This window comes from Uranotaenia lowii, chromosome 2, assembly GCF_029784155.1.
Source record: "Uranotaenia lowii strain MFRU-FL chromosome 2, ASM2978415v1, whole genome shotgun sequence".
Taxonomy (NCBI): Eukaryota; Metazoa; Arthropoda; class Insecta; order Diptera; family Culicidae; genus Uranotaenia; species Uranotaenia lowii.
Genome location: NC_073692.1, coordinates 228,351,532 through 228,368,941, shown reverse-complemented (window position 1 = coordinate 228,368,941; position 17,410 = coordinate 228,351,532). Strand labels below are relative to the sequence as shown.

At 40.6% G+C, this 17,410-nt stretch overlaps 2 protein-coding genes across 2 annotated transcripts; one reads left to right on the top strand and one right to left on the bottom strand.

The window, feature by feature from the left end:
* The first annotated feature begins 8,502 nt into the window (after positions 1–8,502).
* On the top strand, positions 8,503–10,017 carry LOC129747409 (ATPase inhibitor mai-2, mitochondrial-like). Its single transcript, XM_055741619.1, has 3 exons — positions 8,503–8,713; positions 9,580–9,715; positions 9,784–10,017. Exons 1-3 carry the CDS (start codon positions 8,664–8,666, stop codon positions 9,916–9,918), a joined length of 321 nt encoding a protein of 106 aa, XP_055597594.1. The 5' UTR covers positions 8,503–8,663; the 3' UTR covers positions 9,919–10,017.
* Positions 10,018–10,586: 569 nt separating this feature from the next.
* LOC129747398 (protein MCM10 homolog) lies at positions 10,587–13,245 on the bottom strand. The gene is made up of 2 exons (XM_055741602.1): positions 11,883–13,245; positions 10,587–11,827 (listed from the first exon to the last, which is right to left on the bottom strand). Exons 1-2 carry the CDS (start codon positions 13,116–13,118, stop codon positions 10,670–10,672), a joined length of 2,394 nt encoding a protein of 797 aa, XP_055597577.1. The 5' UTR covers positions 13,119–13,245; the 3' UTR covers positions 10,587–10,669.
* Positions 13,246–17,410: the final 4,165 nt, after the last annotated feature.

Below are 17,410 nucleotides of genomic sequence, written 5' to 3'. Positions count from 1 at the left end.
TCTAATTTTTTTATTAATCAGTTTTTCAACATTTTAATTGTATCACCGTACTTAATAACTTTTTTTCATTTTCGATCATTGATGATTGATAATAAGGCTATGATCTGATAAACAAACATAACATATCTCTTGCTAATCCCTCATCATCATCATCAGCCATATTTTTTTTTGGGAATACTATGTAAAAATAAAATACATCAGCCATATACACTTCAGAACATTTCATGTGCTGTTTTACCGTGTTCATAACAGAAGATTGCTGTTCTCATATCGACAGCGGCAGCGAACTTAATCGTTTATTACTGGTTAATTTCAGCAACCAGTTTCCGTCATTCCATGATGACCCTCGATTTGAATGTATGTTCCGAACTAATGTGCGTGGTAGGTAATTATCCACATCGAGTCTTGTTGGTGTACGCTGATATCATTGCCCAATAATCGGCGTTTCAATGAAAAGCACGTGTCGAAGCAAAAGATATGTACCGTCCTGCGAAGTGGCAATGGGTCAATCAATCAAAACAGAGTAACAATGCAAAAATGTTAGCAGATAGCAAAGGCCCACCCAAGCAAACAAAAGTCGTGTTTTTACTTAAAGATGGAACTCTGAAGTTCACATTAGGCTGAAAAAATGTTTTACGGGAGCTCCGGGTGACTCTTGTCACGTAAAAGTTACTCAGGAACTTCCATCGCCTTTTGAAAGGTTAAATTATCGATAACGGAACTTCTCAGCGCTTTTAATGCAACTTCTTTCAAGAAGGTCGATAACTTTTGCTTAACACTTTTTAACGCATCGTTAGAATACTTTTAGGTGTGTCGAAGAACCTTTATGGGAATTGTATTGGGATTTGTTTTGTATATATCAGTACTGATATTTACAAATGGAGAATTTTTCGTATCAATGTAAGATAATCGAATAAATTGTTGATGATGAGAATTTTTGTTATTATTTATTGTACTTGTACTGAGAGTGTTTAAATAAGGTACTATCTATTGACCAACCAATTCAATCACCTAAAATCAGGGACCGAAAATAGCACGAACACAGTAAGTGCAACACAATTTGATGACACAGCACTTCCGAAACGAAGCTGTGCTGTGTCTGTGTTAATCTACTTTTGTTGCGTGTCGGCCGCAACACAGCACAGTATGCGACACAGTTGACGACACAGTGTGTTCGTGTGCCGGTCCCGATACGATTATCATTGTTGCTCCTGCCAGCTAGCTTTTTTTTCAATTCGTCGCCTACTTGCTAGCAGCCGAACTGGATAATTTTTTTTCTTTTGCTTTTGCTCAACACAATGTGAGTGAAGAGCTTCGCCATTGAAAATACGAAAAAAAATGCTGTCCAGTCATGTGCGACGGGTGAAAAAATAGCCTTGCTCGTAACAACACTGTGTTGCGAGCTGTGTTATCCTCGACACGACACAACTGGGAACTGTGTCGTGTTGATTTGATGCAACACAACACAATTGAAGTGCTGTGCCAAACCAAAGTGTCGCACACAAAAATTTATGTGTCAGCACTCCAGGATTTGTGTTGCACGTTATGTACTGTGCTGTGTTTGTGTTTTTTGTCGGTCTCTGCCTAAAATGACATTAAGTTTAAATACAAATTATTACAGTGGCAATAAACTTGGTCGAGAGGCTGGTGAGTTTCATTGCAGCCTAGAGAGCAGCGGTTCAATTCTCTACGCGTAAGAAGCTTTTGTAATCAAAACAATATAATTCAAATCAATGAGATAGATCATGATAGACCGGCAACCTAGCAATCTGTCATCTGGTTGTCAGAGCAATCTGTCAACCGGGTTTTTTTTTCGACGCGTAGAAGTTTTTTGACATTCTCTTAGAAGCTGAATAGCATTCTCTTCAGCCACCTAAGCGAACTTCAAAGTTTCTTTAAGAACTTAAATTTTGGGCTGATTAGCATTCTCTTCGGACAGAAACGAAAACTGATTAATCTTCTATGAAACCTTTTTGAGGGAATGCTGGTGTCTTGGGCATTTACACTTCACGTTAAAATGAACGAAAAAACCTTATTTTATATATAACACAAAAACGCGACACAACTAGCATATGTAACATGGTGGAATCAATGTGGAATGGTTGAGGGATGAAATTCCTGCCGGATTTTTTTCCTTGAAACCTTCTGTTTTTATTTTCATTCCCCCGGTTTTCACCGCGGAAATTTTATCATGGCGGGGGAATCGTACTGGAATTTCACCTTTCAACCATTCCCCATCGATTCCACTATGTCACAAAACCTAGTTTCGTCGCGTTGTTGAGTTATTGACGAAATAAGATTTTTCACGTTCATTTTCACGTGAAGTGTAAATGGGCCATAAGAGGGGTGAGCTAGAGAAGCTAGCCGCCTCAAGCTAGAGATATTGGGACTGAGCAAAGTCCGTTGGCCTAACACTGGAGAACACAAGGCACACTCCGTGCAAGTACTGCTTTACTCTGGCATACGAGGAGAAGAAGCTACTTGGAAACGAGGAGTTGGTTCCCTGTTAAGCTCGCAGGCCCATGCTGCCCTTATAAGATGGGAACCGATAAACGAAAGAATAATCGTAGCCAGATTCAGAACGCGGGTTAGAAACCTTACAATGATTCAGTGTTATGCGCCAACTGACGTTTTCCGATTTGCAGGAGAAAGAGCAGTTGTACAGTCAATTTGAACAGTGTGGTTGAGGAAATTTCGAAGGGTGACATTCAAGTCCACTTAGGCGACTTCAACGCAAGGATTGGCTCCGATAATCGGGACTTTGAGCGCATTATGGGCGCTATGGTCTAGGACAGATGAGCGAAAACGGAAAGCTTTTTTTAGAATTTTGTGGCAACAACAACATGGTGATCGGTGGATCACTCTTCCCCCATCGACCAGCACATAAGGTCACTTGGGTATCCCGAGATGGTGGAACAGAAAATCAAACTGACCACATCTGCATCAGCCGAAAATGGAGAAGGAGCCTTCTTGATGTCCGCAACAAACGAAGCGCATACATTGCAGGCGAAAGGCGAAAGTCGGAATTGATCAGGCATGTACCGGGTCAGCCAAAGCAGCCGCCTGTTACGATATGCGGAGATGGAAAAGGCAGATAACACGTTAGTCGCCACGCTCATTTTGGTAGTTTTACTAGCCGGGCCCAAAGAAATTTTCAGAGAGAGAAAGCAAAAAGGGAGAACTCCCATATTTGAAACATGTGGCGAAGCTGAGCGGTAAACTCAAGTAAGAGAGCGTCACACGCTTTTTGATGTGACCCCAGGAAATACACTCGTCACCCGAATATGGGTGCCGTGGCGACGAACGTGTTTGAGCATGTAGACGAGACAAGAGAGTCTGGACAAACTCCCTAGCCCAGGGATGAGCAACCTTTTGAACCAACGGGCCAATTTAAATTTGAAATCTTGTTGGCGGCCGCACTTAATTTTTTTTTAATAATTAGCAGAGGATCGCGTCTTTTTTTACAACTCACGTGTTTATCATCAGAATTTCAACACGACTTTTCAAATATCCGATATTGAAAAGGTACATCACTAATTCTTTGTCATTTTGTAAATTCCCTCAATTTTTTTAAAGTATTTCTGACGAACATTCGTTCTTACAACATTCTTGTTAAAATCGATGACTTTCCGGGATTTTTTCACAATTGTCCTTGTGGCTTAGGTCCTCAAAGCTTAGATTTTTTTCCTTAAATGGTGAACACTCCTTTTTTAAATTGAATTTGAGCAAGGTTGTCGATATCACATAAAAATGCCCAGTTTCACATATTATTTAGCAACTATCTTAAAAACTACATTCCTAATTGTAGTTCAGATTTTTATAATTTTTTATCTTATTCAGATATCATTGGGATAACTTTGATGCCAGCTAATTCAAGTTGATGAAAAACCGAAAAACGTTCACTCAGGCTTTATTTATAATCTTTCGTATACAGAAATAAAAATTATTTCACAAGGTTTTGGTCTCGCGAGCCAAATGCGGCCCGCGGGCCGCGGGTTGCTCGCCCCTGCCCTAGCCGAAAAAGCGCCAACAGTAAGTCGCAACTGTACAACTCTCAAAGTACTCTACAAAGTGATCCTGAACAGGATCCAGGAAAACATCAACGCTACACTCCGACGGCAACAAGCTGAATTACGATCCGGACGATCATGTGTGAACCACAACTGTTGCCACAAGGGCAATTAGGGAGAGGGGTGGGAGCTGACGACACCCCAGCTTGTGACAGTTCTCGATGAGCGGGAAAAAACCAAGAGGAGAAAGAAGTAAAAGAAGAGTTCATTTTAGTAGGAAGAAAAAAGCGCGTGGTTGATAGTTCGGAAGAGAAAAATATATTAGTAGAGTGAAAATTTAAAAAGAAAGTTTGAAAGTTGATAGATAGGCAGATTAGAAAGTGAAGGTTTAGTGGCCGCTGATAGAGAGCTCGCATCGAGGTGCGTAGATACAGCCGGAAGGTACTCAATCCACCGGTCTGCAATATTTGTACGAATCGTAAGTTCAGATTGATTTATCACTTATCATTAAATATGTATTGTAACAGTAAACTTAAAATTATAGGGCAAAATAGGCTTACAGAGTCGGGCCAGTATAGATTCCTTTGTGGATCCGACCGAACAGTTTCGGTAAAGTTGTATTTTTTATATGAAAGCCGCATCGCACTTAACCTATATTTTCCCATAGGCATTCCAATCTGCAATTAGCAGTAGCACAGAGTGGTGCCTAGGTTAGTGAGGAGGTCAGCCAAAGTACAGGCCGGTTGACTGAATGTGAGTAGTCGTATAGTTTTTTAAAAAGAATTTTGTCTAATTTCCTCTTCCACCTTTTAGATTTGAAGTTGTTATAATATAGAAATTATTGTCAAATATACTGCCGTTGGAAGCATAATTGTCACATGTTACAAAAAGGCAAAGCGAGAAAAACGCAATCAAAGTTTCACAAAAGCACTTTGCTGTTATCGCACAGTTTCACAATTTTTGTTGACTTTAATGCCGTAGATCTCTTAAGTACACTCCTATCATATGAGCCTCGATCAAATTTTTCGAAAATGAAGTGTTTTTTCAATGAAAATCCTTGTGTGACAGTTATGCCGCGAAATCTTATGAATAGTCGAAAAATGGACACATATTTGTCACACCACGAACATTTTCTCAGTACCTAGTTGTTTGGTTTGGAACTTCGTGTGTGGCTCTTGTGTTTTGTTCGTGAATGGAAGCTTAAATTTAAAAAAAATCAGGTCTGAATCGGATTATTTGAAAGCGTACATTATTTGGTGATAAACATGTAGTGTTTAACGGGTTCGAACAATAAAACGGCGCGGGGAGCCATTTACGGCAGCTCACTCACTGTACAGGAAGCAACATTTCTTCAACTAACTGTCAGTTGCCGTGCTGAAAATGTCGCAACAGATGCTAGATGCGAGGACAATCAATCGGATTGAAGTGAATACGGTCCTGGGACAAGTTCCGGATGAAGTAACTCTGGCGGAATAGTTCGTAAACATTAAAAAAATCAGACATCTCCGGTATTTTACGAGGTAGGTCAAAATAATAAACTCAAAGCAAACCCAAAGAAGAAATTGTCTGCTAAAACTACCGACAATCACATACGGCCATCCTGGACAATTGTGGATTACAGTTCCACGGCGCCGGAGGAGTAATATTTGACTAATGTTGTGAAGCGGGTTTCGTTTGCATGCACTCTTCCAAGCGCCAGCAACGAACCCGAAGCAGTTTGGAGTGTTTTTCTTGCACATGCTGGGATGTCGCGAAAACAGTGACCCTTCCCCCTCTTTATATTTCTGCGATCCCCTCACGACTATCAAGGACATGTATGCCAAGTTTGATGACAATCTTTAAAGACGTTCCAAAGTTATAACACGTTCATTTATTGAGTGTGACAAATATGCGTCCAATCCTCTCAGTGTGACAGTTATGCGTCCATTTGTCCCAGTGTGACAAATTGACTTTGAATTTTTCTCGAAATTTCTAGAATAAACTTTATGTTCCGACAAAGAATTTCAATAATACGTATCAAATTATGATGATTGGCATAAAAAAGTCAAAAACGTCGAAATGTCACTTGTGACAATTATGCGTCCAACGGCAGTATAGTTCACCCCGGCGGTTTTGACTCTCGCTAACATCACAACGCTACGCATAATACTGAAACAAATCAACGAATTCCAGGACTCTTTTTTGCTGGTGTTCGTTGATTTCGAAAAAGCATTTGACCACGAAAACATCTGGGCTGCTCTTAGACGACGAGGAGTCCCAGAGAAACTTGTCCATCCCATCGAGTATCTCAGTACGAGGCATTTTCGTGCAAGGTCCGGCACGACGGTGTCTTGTCCGATCCAATCCCGGTAACAGCTGGAATAAGAAAGGGATGTATCTTATCACCGCTACTTTTTCTAATCTTAATAGATAAAATACTGATTGGATCGATCAACTGTACATCCTTCAACAATGGAGCGTTCAAACACAAGCGGATATGTAGAGCAAACTCGACGACCTCACCGAAAGCTCCAAGGCAACAGGTCTCAACGCCAATGTCGGAAAGACCAAAATCGATAGAAATCAACACAGTGAATCTTTCAAATTTCGTGTTAGCTGGGCAACAAGTGGAGAAAGTGAAGTGCTTTCAGTATTATCTCGGCAGCCAGATAACGCCTGATGGTGGTACCAAGAAAGACATCGAAACCCGGATCAGAAAAGCCCGATTTGCATTTGAGTAACTCCGCAACATCTGGCGATTGAGTCAGATCTCTCTACGAACGAAAAATCCAATCTTTGACTCAAACGTCAAATCTGTATTGCTGTACGGGTGCGAAATTTGGTGCACATATGCGGTGACGACGCGAAAACTGCAAGTATTTGTAAACCGTTGCCTGCGGAACATCATCCGCGCTTGGTGGCCTGGCAACTGGATCTCAAACGTGGAATTACATCGCCGGTGTCATTAAAGGGCGCTGGAAATCGAGATTCGGGAACGTAAGTGGAGATGGATTGGGCACACGCTGCGAAAAGATGAGAACGAGATTTGCAGAGCGGCGCTTGAATGGAATCCAGAAGGACATCGAAGAAGAGACAGACCCAGAAGCTCGTGGCGGCGAAGCCTAGCCGCCGAAATACGAACTATCGACGAGAGTCTTGACTGGGATCAAGTGAACATGTCACTTCTAGGATGTATATCACCAAAAAGAATGGGTTCCTGTGAAATCTGGGAGAAAACATGTCAAAAAGGTACCAAGCAATTTGAAATTGCTTATTTGATACCGAATTAGATGAAAGTCGAATTTGAGCAAGATGTCATCAACATAGTTGTTAAAGAGAACCTTTCTACCGACCTAAGGGTCCGGCGCCGATTGACCGACGCATAGGGCTGAGATAAAAGATCTAAACTGCTGGCGATTCGGAGCCAGCGTCTTCACTTGCTTCCAGCCAAGGTTCTCGTCAACTGTACGGATTTCAGCGGCTAGACTACGCCGCCACGAGCTTCTGGGCCTGCCTCCTCTTCGATGCCCATCTGGACTCCAGTCAAGCGCCTTTCTGCAAATCTCGTTTTCATCTCTTCGCAGCGTGTGCCCAATCCATCTCTACTTACGTTCCCAAATCTCGATCTCCAGCGCCTTTTGATGACACCGGCGATGAAGTTCAACGTTTGAGATCCAATTGCCAGGCCACCAAGCGCAGCTGATGTTCCGCAGGCAGCGATTCACAAAAACTTGCAGTTTTCGCGTCGTCACCGCATATGTGCACCAAGTTTCACACCCGTACAACAATACGGATTTGACGTTTGAGTTGAAGATTCGGATCCTAGTTCCTAGAGAGATCTGGCGTGAAAGGCGTGAGCGCCAGATGTTTCGGAGACTCGCAAACGCAAATCGGGCTTTTCTGATCCGGGTTAGAAAGAATGATGATCTTTAACCTTTAGTATTCCATACTTTCTACCACACGTATCCACGCGGTCGGGAAATTCAGGATTTTTTGGAAAATCAGAACAAAAAGGTCTAAAACTATTTTCGCTTAGTCCAAAACTTTTTGTCTTCTAAAAAATTCTTCCTAGGCTTAATATCTTCACCTGAATTAAGTTGTGAAATTTTTACAGTGTTGCCAGAAATAATTTACAAATTTGAATGGAAATTTTTACTTTTAATTTTTTTTTTTTAACTTTCAGGCGTTTTAGGGCCGGCTTAGAGTTGTCCAATCTACATAAAATTTTGCCCAGTTGGTTATTTTGATAAAAGGATCAATATAAGGGGATGGGGCAGTGAACTTTGAGCCACCCTAATGTAGATATGGATATTAATTATTCATTGAATAACCTCGTTAAAATTATAATCATAGTAGAAATTTACAAAAAGAACTTATATATTTATTTGCCTACTACATATTTATTTTTGTACAGTCAAATATCATACCATTAAAAGTTAAAAAATAATTAAAGCAATCCAAGACAAACATATAAAACGACAAAATTGCAAATCAACAAGTCCAAACAGCAAACAACACAAACGCCATAAAAGTGTGAGTAGTACAGAGTCTACAGAGTATGCTGATAATTGCCGTCATTGTTCGGTAGACTTTTAGCCGGTCGGATAGCTCTGTTACCGGTTGTGGTGAGCCAGTCCGTTATTCGTTAAGAGACCTCTTCTCAGCTAAAGAGCTATGCAGTCCCTGCGGAAGACAACCACCTGGGCCATGCCGGTCGCAACAAGGTATGTTCTAAGCTGGGTTTTTAACGATTTTTTGTAAAATTATACATAGATGTTCTTGTGACAGAGAACAATGGAAGTATTGATCGAAAGTGTTGAAAATATCAAAAGTCAGATAGGTTTCTGGATAGATGTCATATAGCAAAACACTGTGTTAAAACTTCTGATATTTGAATCAATTATTGTAATGGATATGAATAATTTTGATGAAGTAATCTTACTAACTTAGCCGAAAACCCTATTCAAGCTGTAAAACTCTAATACACGAAAATCCCACATGAGCTCCAAAAGCGAGAAACGATGTCTAGGTGTATAATTAAGAATGACGTTGCTTTAATCGATTCAGGTCGAGTGTCGTTCGTACTGTTGAAGGTAGGTAAACGATGAAGAGTAAGAATCTTCTTATCGCCAAATTCGATTGTGCAGAAATTGTATCTCTTGCGGTTGCAAAAATTCCAAGTTGATTACTGTTGCTACGCAAAAATTTATTTTTAGACTATTTTAATTTAACGTTATCTGTAGTGAGTTAGTTAGTAAGGAAATTACTCCACCTTACTCCTCGTGATACCAGTTGGATGAAGCACTTTTATCGATAATGGAGCTCGAACCCAAAATCTACTGCCGATACCGGGATGCGAACTAAGAACTCGGGTCGCCAATTGATCGTAATCTAAGTAACTTAAACAGTGCTTAAACTGAATACAATTTTATGAAAATAGGTAGTGACAATCAACAACACAAGTATTTAGGCACGCAAAACAAATAAAAACGATCATATACCTCTAAATTAGTTTCTCTAAAATATTTAAAGAAAATGCATTGTTGATTTGTTTTATTCGCCACCTATTTGATGTCTCATTCACCCACAGGTTGGCCCGGATGAGTGGCGGAGAGTGGGGTTCAGGAGCTGGCAAGGGAGGAGGCGGTGGTGGATCGGTTCGTGATGCCGGTGGTTCCTTTGGCAAGATGGAAGTGGCCCACGAGGAGGAATACTTTTACAATAAGGTAGGTTAATGGAATGTTCCTTTGAAAATGTTTCGAATACAAAATTTTCTAAATTTCCGTTTCTGTAGCGCAAGGAACAATTGCACAAGCTGAAGGAGCAACTTATTAAGCACGAGGATTTCCACGAAGAGTCCATCAAGCAGCATGAGGAAGCAATCGAGCGCCATAAGAAGAGAATTAAAGAATTGAAAAAGGGAAAGTGAACCCGTTTATTTGCTGAATTTATTTTTTAGTATGCGATCAAAATTGGTTGTATGAAACATAAATTAAACCATTCGCCCAGTACAAAAAAGAAAATTTTATTTTGACCGTTTTTATTTAAATAAGGTATTAGATTTTTGAGTAGTCCACACCCAATAGAAAAACCGATGTTAAACGCTTTTGAGAATTCCATGTATTTTTAACAAGGGATCCCAGCTACAGATACAGATTACTTACAATATTTTCAGTGGGCACTTGAAACAGGTTGCCTGCTAGTTTACAGGTGGACCCAAGTAAGTACCTTGCAGCATCTGCTAGGATATTAACAAAAATGGATATGTTTTATAGAAATCGACGAAACCTTGAATGAAATATCAAAAGATAATCTGAATTAAAGATTTAAATTCAGATTTCAGATTTAGGCTCATGTTGAATACCCAGGTTCGAATTTGAATCCAACTGAATATTGCTGATTCAGACACATGATTAAAATATCAGGTTTAAATGTAAAACTGACATGTGCAAAATTCCAACTCACTCTGACTGGATTAATTTATGTTGGATGATATTTTTCAATTAATGTATCTTTAAGGATAACACTTTTTAGTTTCAATTTCACAGCAATGAATTTCAGGAAATTTGTTCTCTATCTTATTTCCTCGAATTCCAATTTTCACTTTGAATACGGTGCTTTATTCAACATAATCGTAATAAACTTGTAAAAAGTCAAAAATATAATCATAAATAAATACCTCAATTGCCATCTTCGGTTGGGACCAACAGATTCAAATTAGCAGCATTCGCACAGCTACCGAGAAACTTTTCCTCGTCGCCCCGAATGGACAGGGAGTTGCCTATTTCTGGACCACGCTTTTCTCGCAGCATGGCGCAACGTTCCCACCGGGAGCTCTGACAATTTTTGCAGCTAAACTTCGGAATTCGGTGCAGTGATACCGTCCTATTTCCACAGTCGCCACATTTGAAGAATCGTTTTTCGGCATCGCGAACCTTGAGCTCGTGCTGTTCTTGCTTGCAGCGGTCAGCGGCAGAAAACGCTATATACTTGCACTGGGTACAGATGACCGCTTTGCAGGCCATTTTAAAAGTGTTGAGCATTTTTTCCTCCATCGCTTCCTTCCTTTCGAGATCGTTGAAGTATTTTTCCTGTTGTTCTTCTTCGTGTGCTTTAATGAGATCCGTATGGGAAGAGGTTGCATCCATAATTTTCTGAATGCGCTCCCTGCGAGACTTTTCTTCGTCTTCTAATTTACGCTTTTTGCTACAATTACCGTCAACTTCTTCATTCAGACTTAGCTCGTCAAGGGCTCGCTTCTTTCCCGTTTCGGATCCACGATATTTGATGAAGTTGGGATTCGCTTTTTCCAATGGCTTTGATTTGACCAGATCTGCAGCTTTCTTGCGAGAGTGCAAAGCTTGCTTGGGAGATGAACCCAAATCGATCACGAAGTTTCCGGTGCTAAGGCGAGGTTTCGCTTCCAAACTGAACTTTTTACTTTCGAACCCATTTGGAACGGAGAGTTTGGGTGCGGGACTTGCCTCCACTTTAGCAATACTTCCACTCGGAGTAGACTTAGGTGCAGCTACTGCAGCACTTGAAGAAGATGGCTCAGCCAGACCAAGTTGTTTGAGACGTTCAACGTCCTTTTCGCGTTGCTTAACATTTATTTCCAATCGAGCTGCCGAAGCTTTCGATTGAGCTGTGGCCGTTTTACTTGCTTGTTGTTGCCGGTAGGCTGGAACACTTGTGGGTGTTTGAGTCGATTGCTGCTGCCCTTGGAAAGGCGATTGATAGTACTCGGACAAGGTCATCATGCGGTGCTTGTCCTTTTCGACTTGTTTTGGATTTTTGGTAGCTTTGACTGCAGAAAAACTTTGCCCACCATAGAAAACCTGGAATATAAAATTGTTTTAAAATTGTATTATGATTACCAAAAAAAAAGTTTACTTCATTTTTCCCCAGAACTTTGTTCCTCAGTTCCTGCAACCCTCGGCCAGCTGTCGAAGATGTTAGGCCACCTCGACTGGAAGCTTTGTTGTATTCCTGCTTCACGTGGTAAACGCAATATTCACACTTCCCCAAATTGACTACAGCCGTGCATCTTTCACCGTTCTTCTTCCGACTCCGACAAATGCCCTTATCTCGCGATTGGCCCAGAATCATAACTTTGGCAGATTTGTCAATTGAAAGAACTGCCTCAACATTTCGATCTTCATTGCGCTCCAACACTCCCGGATTGAGGATGGCGATCACCATTCCTTCGGCCGTTTTCCAAAGGTCCTTGTACGCTTGCGAAAACAGAAATAGGCTTATGGTTTTGATGTCACCATGCAGATCACTTAATTTCCAAATAGCAAATTGACCACCTTTGGATGTCGTTTTGGTAGGACTTTTGCTTAGAACTACCCCGGCAATAGCCCAATCATCTTTAAGATTGCCGTGCTCGATATGGTACTTTATTTTAGTCATTGAAATAGGTTTACGTCCCTCCATACGTTGCTGAAGCACGGTACTTGAAATGAGTGGATGAACAATCCTGATCCCAAAAACAGGATCTGTATAGACTCCGGTTTTAAAGACATCTGGAATTTCTGTTTTGGCTGGAGTTGGCAGCGCGACATTGACGGTACCCGGAAATGGTTTGATATCTTCCTTAGGAGGTTCTTTTTTACTATTCACAACCGACTTGACTCCGCTTATTTTACTGACGTTACGTTCCGCCTGTTTCAAGGTTCTATCAATGAAGTTAGAAATTTGCAAATCAACTCGTTCCTCTTCCTTCTGCTTCAGTAACGCGTTGATCCCCCGACCATACTCGTCATACTTTCTTTCTAGGAAATTTCGTGTTTCCTCGTCGTCCGATGAATCCGTATCGCCGCTGTGGACGGCACTTGATCCTTTCTTCAATGTCGGAACATTTGTCACCGGTATGTTGCTTCCATTCAGCTCTTTCAAAAAAGTAGACCCTTCCAAGGAAACAACCGTAGGTCTTACCACCGCCTTGACACTACTGGCGGAACCACTTGACTGAGTCAGTGATATGGATTGTACGCTGTTCAGAACCGGTTTTTCTTCTGCTTCCGCTTCCAGTAACAGCTGTTCCAGTTCGTCGATTTCAATCGATTCCTGTTCGGTTTTACTATCATTGTTGGACATTCCGTAAAACCCAAATATCTTCAGCATAAGTTAGATAACTGATTTAAGGCACTACGGTCACTACAGGATTTAAAATATAATTAAGGAACCGCGATAAAAATCACAGCGATAAGCACTTTTATTTTGAAATTTCGCGCGCGCTCGCAAATGTTTAGCCCAGGGAGTTTGAACTGACACTGATAAAAATCATCATCTCAAATGTTTGTTCCGTTTTGAATTGTATACATACACTGAATTGTATATATCTTTTTTTCGAATTTAACGTGTATGCGCATCGGAGGTCTTTTTTTCCACGCGTAAAGAAAATTTGAATTTTTAAATCGATTAGTCGGAAAAAGTGTTCTACTGTATAAATTATCGAGAACTATCGGCGTGTGGTAATCGTGAACGAGTTTCGGGAAGTATTAGAGGAGCAAATTGTGATCAATTGTGAAAATTGGTGCGGGAGCGAAAGGACGCTTTAGTTCGTATGCGAAAGTGAGGTTAAGCTATGGCTGGCGATACGCAGCTTCCGGATCCGCCGGATTTGAATACGAGACCGACTGGTGCGATTAGGAAAATTATCCAGGAAACGACAATGGAGGAAGGAGCAAGTGCGACGGAGCTGGTTAGCAAAAAACGAGAATTTTCGAATTTCAATTACACGGTTACGGATTCCGGACCGTATCGAGTATTTTTCGAGATACGCAGTGGGTCAAACGAAAAAACATCTCAAATTAATAAATTTGCTTTGGGAAGTGCCTTGAGGAAAATGAGCCCCTTCAAAAATTTCGTCATTGACATGAAATATGTGAGTCGGCAGAAAATTATAGTGTTTCTGAGCAGCTACAACAAAGCAAATAGTCTTGTCGAAGAAATCAACAAATTGGGTGGCGAGTACAAAGCCTACATACCAAAGCATTTGGTATGTATTACGGGAATTGTGACTGGGATACCAACTAACTTGGATGTTGGCGAGATAAAGGAAGACACGGAAAGTGATGTTCCGATCCTAGATATAGATCGAATGCACAGAGGTAAGGAAAAAATACCTATTAATAAAATTCGCATAACTTTTCGAGCCCAGCAGTTGCCAGACGCTGTCAGAATCTTTGGGTGCCCTGCCAAGGTTAGGCCATTTACTCCAAGCGTATTATTATGTCAAAAATGTCTGAGATTTGGCCACAACACCCAGAACTGTAGGGGAGCCAAACGATGCGACAAATGCGCGGAACAGCATGATAATAAAGAAGACTTCGAAAATTGCCATAATCCGATCAAGTGTGCAAACTGTCGTAGTTTGGGACACAGTTCTACTGACATAGCCTGCCCAGAAAAAAAGAGACAACAGAACATCAAAATGTTAATGTCCAAGCGAAATTGGACATATGCAGAAGCCAGAGAACAAGTTTCAACGGTCACTCAGAATTTGTATGCTCCACTGCAGGATGCCGCAGAATTTCCTACACCTGCCGAGAGTTTCGCAAGCATGACGCAAGGGAACTATCGTTGGAGAGACCCCTTGCGGGAGCAATGGATAACCACAAACCAGGAACGGAAATCGATTCAACCAGCCGTAAAGCTTTACAAGGATCCAAGCCCATCTATACAGAAAGGTAAGAGAGCCCGTTTTGAAAATCCTGCTAAGCAAACCATGGCAGAAATCGTCACCTAAGAGCGGGATAATATCATCCGCAATGATGGTAGTACCAGTCTTGGCTCGGGACTTCAAAATAAATGGAAAGTGGACGACAAAGAACGCTGGTCAAACGAGGTAAGAGAATCGCAAATATCATTTGAACGAACATTCCAGGAAAAAATGATGTCATTTTATACCGAGTTCATCGGTCTTTTGGGGCCGCAAGAACAAATCAAGGATTTGTTTAACAACTGTACCAAGAAACATTTTAACCTTGCTAATTCGGTGGTACTCAGTCAAAAATAAAATAAAAACAAACAAAAAGAGAAAGAGTTCCCTTTTTTATAAATTAGTTCAAATCATGGCTGATGAATTTAATGGTTTTAAAATACTGCAAGCTAATGTACAAAGTTTCCACAAAAATAAGATCGAAATCCATAGGGTCCTCTCAGGGGGAGATTTCACTGCAGCAATTCTTTCGGAAACATGGACGAATGAGCTCTTTGAACAGACTAACAAATATAACGTATCGGGATACCATTTTATACCTCACTCTAGAGGAGATAACTACGGCGGATCTGGAATTTTGCTGAAAAACTCTTACAACTACAGCAAACTTACCCAATTACAAAACTTATCATCGTCAACTCAAGTTGTCAGAATAAGAATTGCCAAAATAGATTTGATTTTATGCTCCGTGTATATCAGTCCCTCAGTTTCTACAAGCGAATTTGAGATGGATATCCAATCAATCTTATCCAGCCTTGATCAGTTCAATAAAGTTATTATCGGGGGCGATTTTAATGCCCACCATACAGAATGGGGAGATGACATATGTGACTCTAAAGGAGAGAAATTATTAGACGCAATCAATAGTAGCAGACTTCTTTTGCTGAATGATGGTAGTAAAACCTTCATACCGGCTCAGCTTAACAGGCGTTCAAGTGCCATAGACGTCACTATGTGTTCTGCAAATATGAAAAGTATGGTAAATTGGAGAGTACTAGATCATGGTATAGCCAGTGATCACATGTGTTTAGAAATACTCTGGGTAACAAAAGTACCAGTTCAGAAGCAATTTTTTTACAACAAGACGAAAATTGCAAAGCAATTATCCGAACTCGATCCCTCGCAAATTAATAACGTCAGCGATTTAACAAAAAACGTCAGATCAATACGAAAACAGAATCGGATGACATCTAAAAGAACGCCAAAATTTTGGTGGTCTGACAGTGTTGATGAGGCTTGGAAGGAAAAAACGGAAGCTAGAAAAAAGTACAACAGATTTTCAACGATTGAGAATTTGATTGAATTTAAGAGGAAAGCTGCAGCTTTTCAGAAAAGAAAAAGGGAAGAAATTCGCAAGAAGTTGGAAGATTTCCCTAATGAAATTGGTCCTTTCGTCAGTTCCAAAGAGCTCTGGATGAAAGTTGGACGTCTAACTGGTAAAAAAGTGTTTAAGAAAGAAAACAACATAATGAATGATGATGAGTCTTTGGCTGAACAATTCCTAGACGTTCATTTTGGTCCACATGACCCTAAACACTATGAAAACCCTCTGATCATAACTACAGAAAACTTATTGGATAAAGAAAACTGGTACAGGATTTTGGGTAAAAAGAAAAAGTCATCGGCCCCAGGGGAAGATAACCTTTCATACGAATTGTTGGAACATCTTAACGCAGGGCATACAGAAAAATTAATTTTCCTTCTGAACGACATGTGGAGAAAGAGTACCATCGACAAGAGCTTGAAAATTATCAAAGTGATTGCGATACCCAAGCCAGGGCGCGATCAAAGTACAATTGCAGGAAAAAGGCCGATTTCCCTCGTACCAGCCATCACAAAGCTAGCAAACTCAGCTGTTCTAGAGCGTCTTCAGAGGTTTCTTGACAAGAAGCGAATACTACCAGATACCTCTTTTGGCTTCCGTAAAAATATGTCAACCAATACTTGTGTAAACTATGTACTAAATTGGATCAAACAAAGTAAAAGACTAAATTTTCTAACAGCACTAATCTGTATTGATTTGTCCAACGCATTTAATGCAGTCATGCTGGATAAACTCGAAGAAATCCTGCAGAGGATTGGAATTCCCCAAGATATATTTCAATGGACAATTTCCTTCTTGAGCAATCGACAAATTATCTTTCACACAAATAGCAAAACCATTATGAGAACTATAAACAACGGACTCCCGCAAGGTGATGTTTTGTCTCCCACTCTGTTTAACATCTACACCATCGATCTGCACAGGAATATAAATACGGAAGTTGCATTGGTACAATACGCTGACGATTTTGGCATCCTGATTCGGGCAAAAAATATCGATGCTCTCAACGATCTGGGACAGACTTATCTAAGTACGTTCAATAATATAGCAGAGTCACTGAACTTTTCCATCAACCCGGATAAAACGAAAGCGCTACTATTTCAGCATGGTGTTAAAGAGCTTAACATTTCTGTTAACGGCACCAAATTGGAAACTGTGAGAAGTCATAAGTACCTGGGTGTAGTCTTCGACCGTTTTCTGAGCTTTGGAATACACATCAAAGAGCTGAGGTCTAAAGTACAAGATCGTCTTAACATGGTAAAGGTTCTCAGTGGGATCAAGCATGGCGCCCACCCCCAATCAATGCTCAAAATACACATGGCACTCTTTAGATCCACTATGGAAATGAACAGCTCCGTATATAACAAT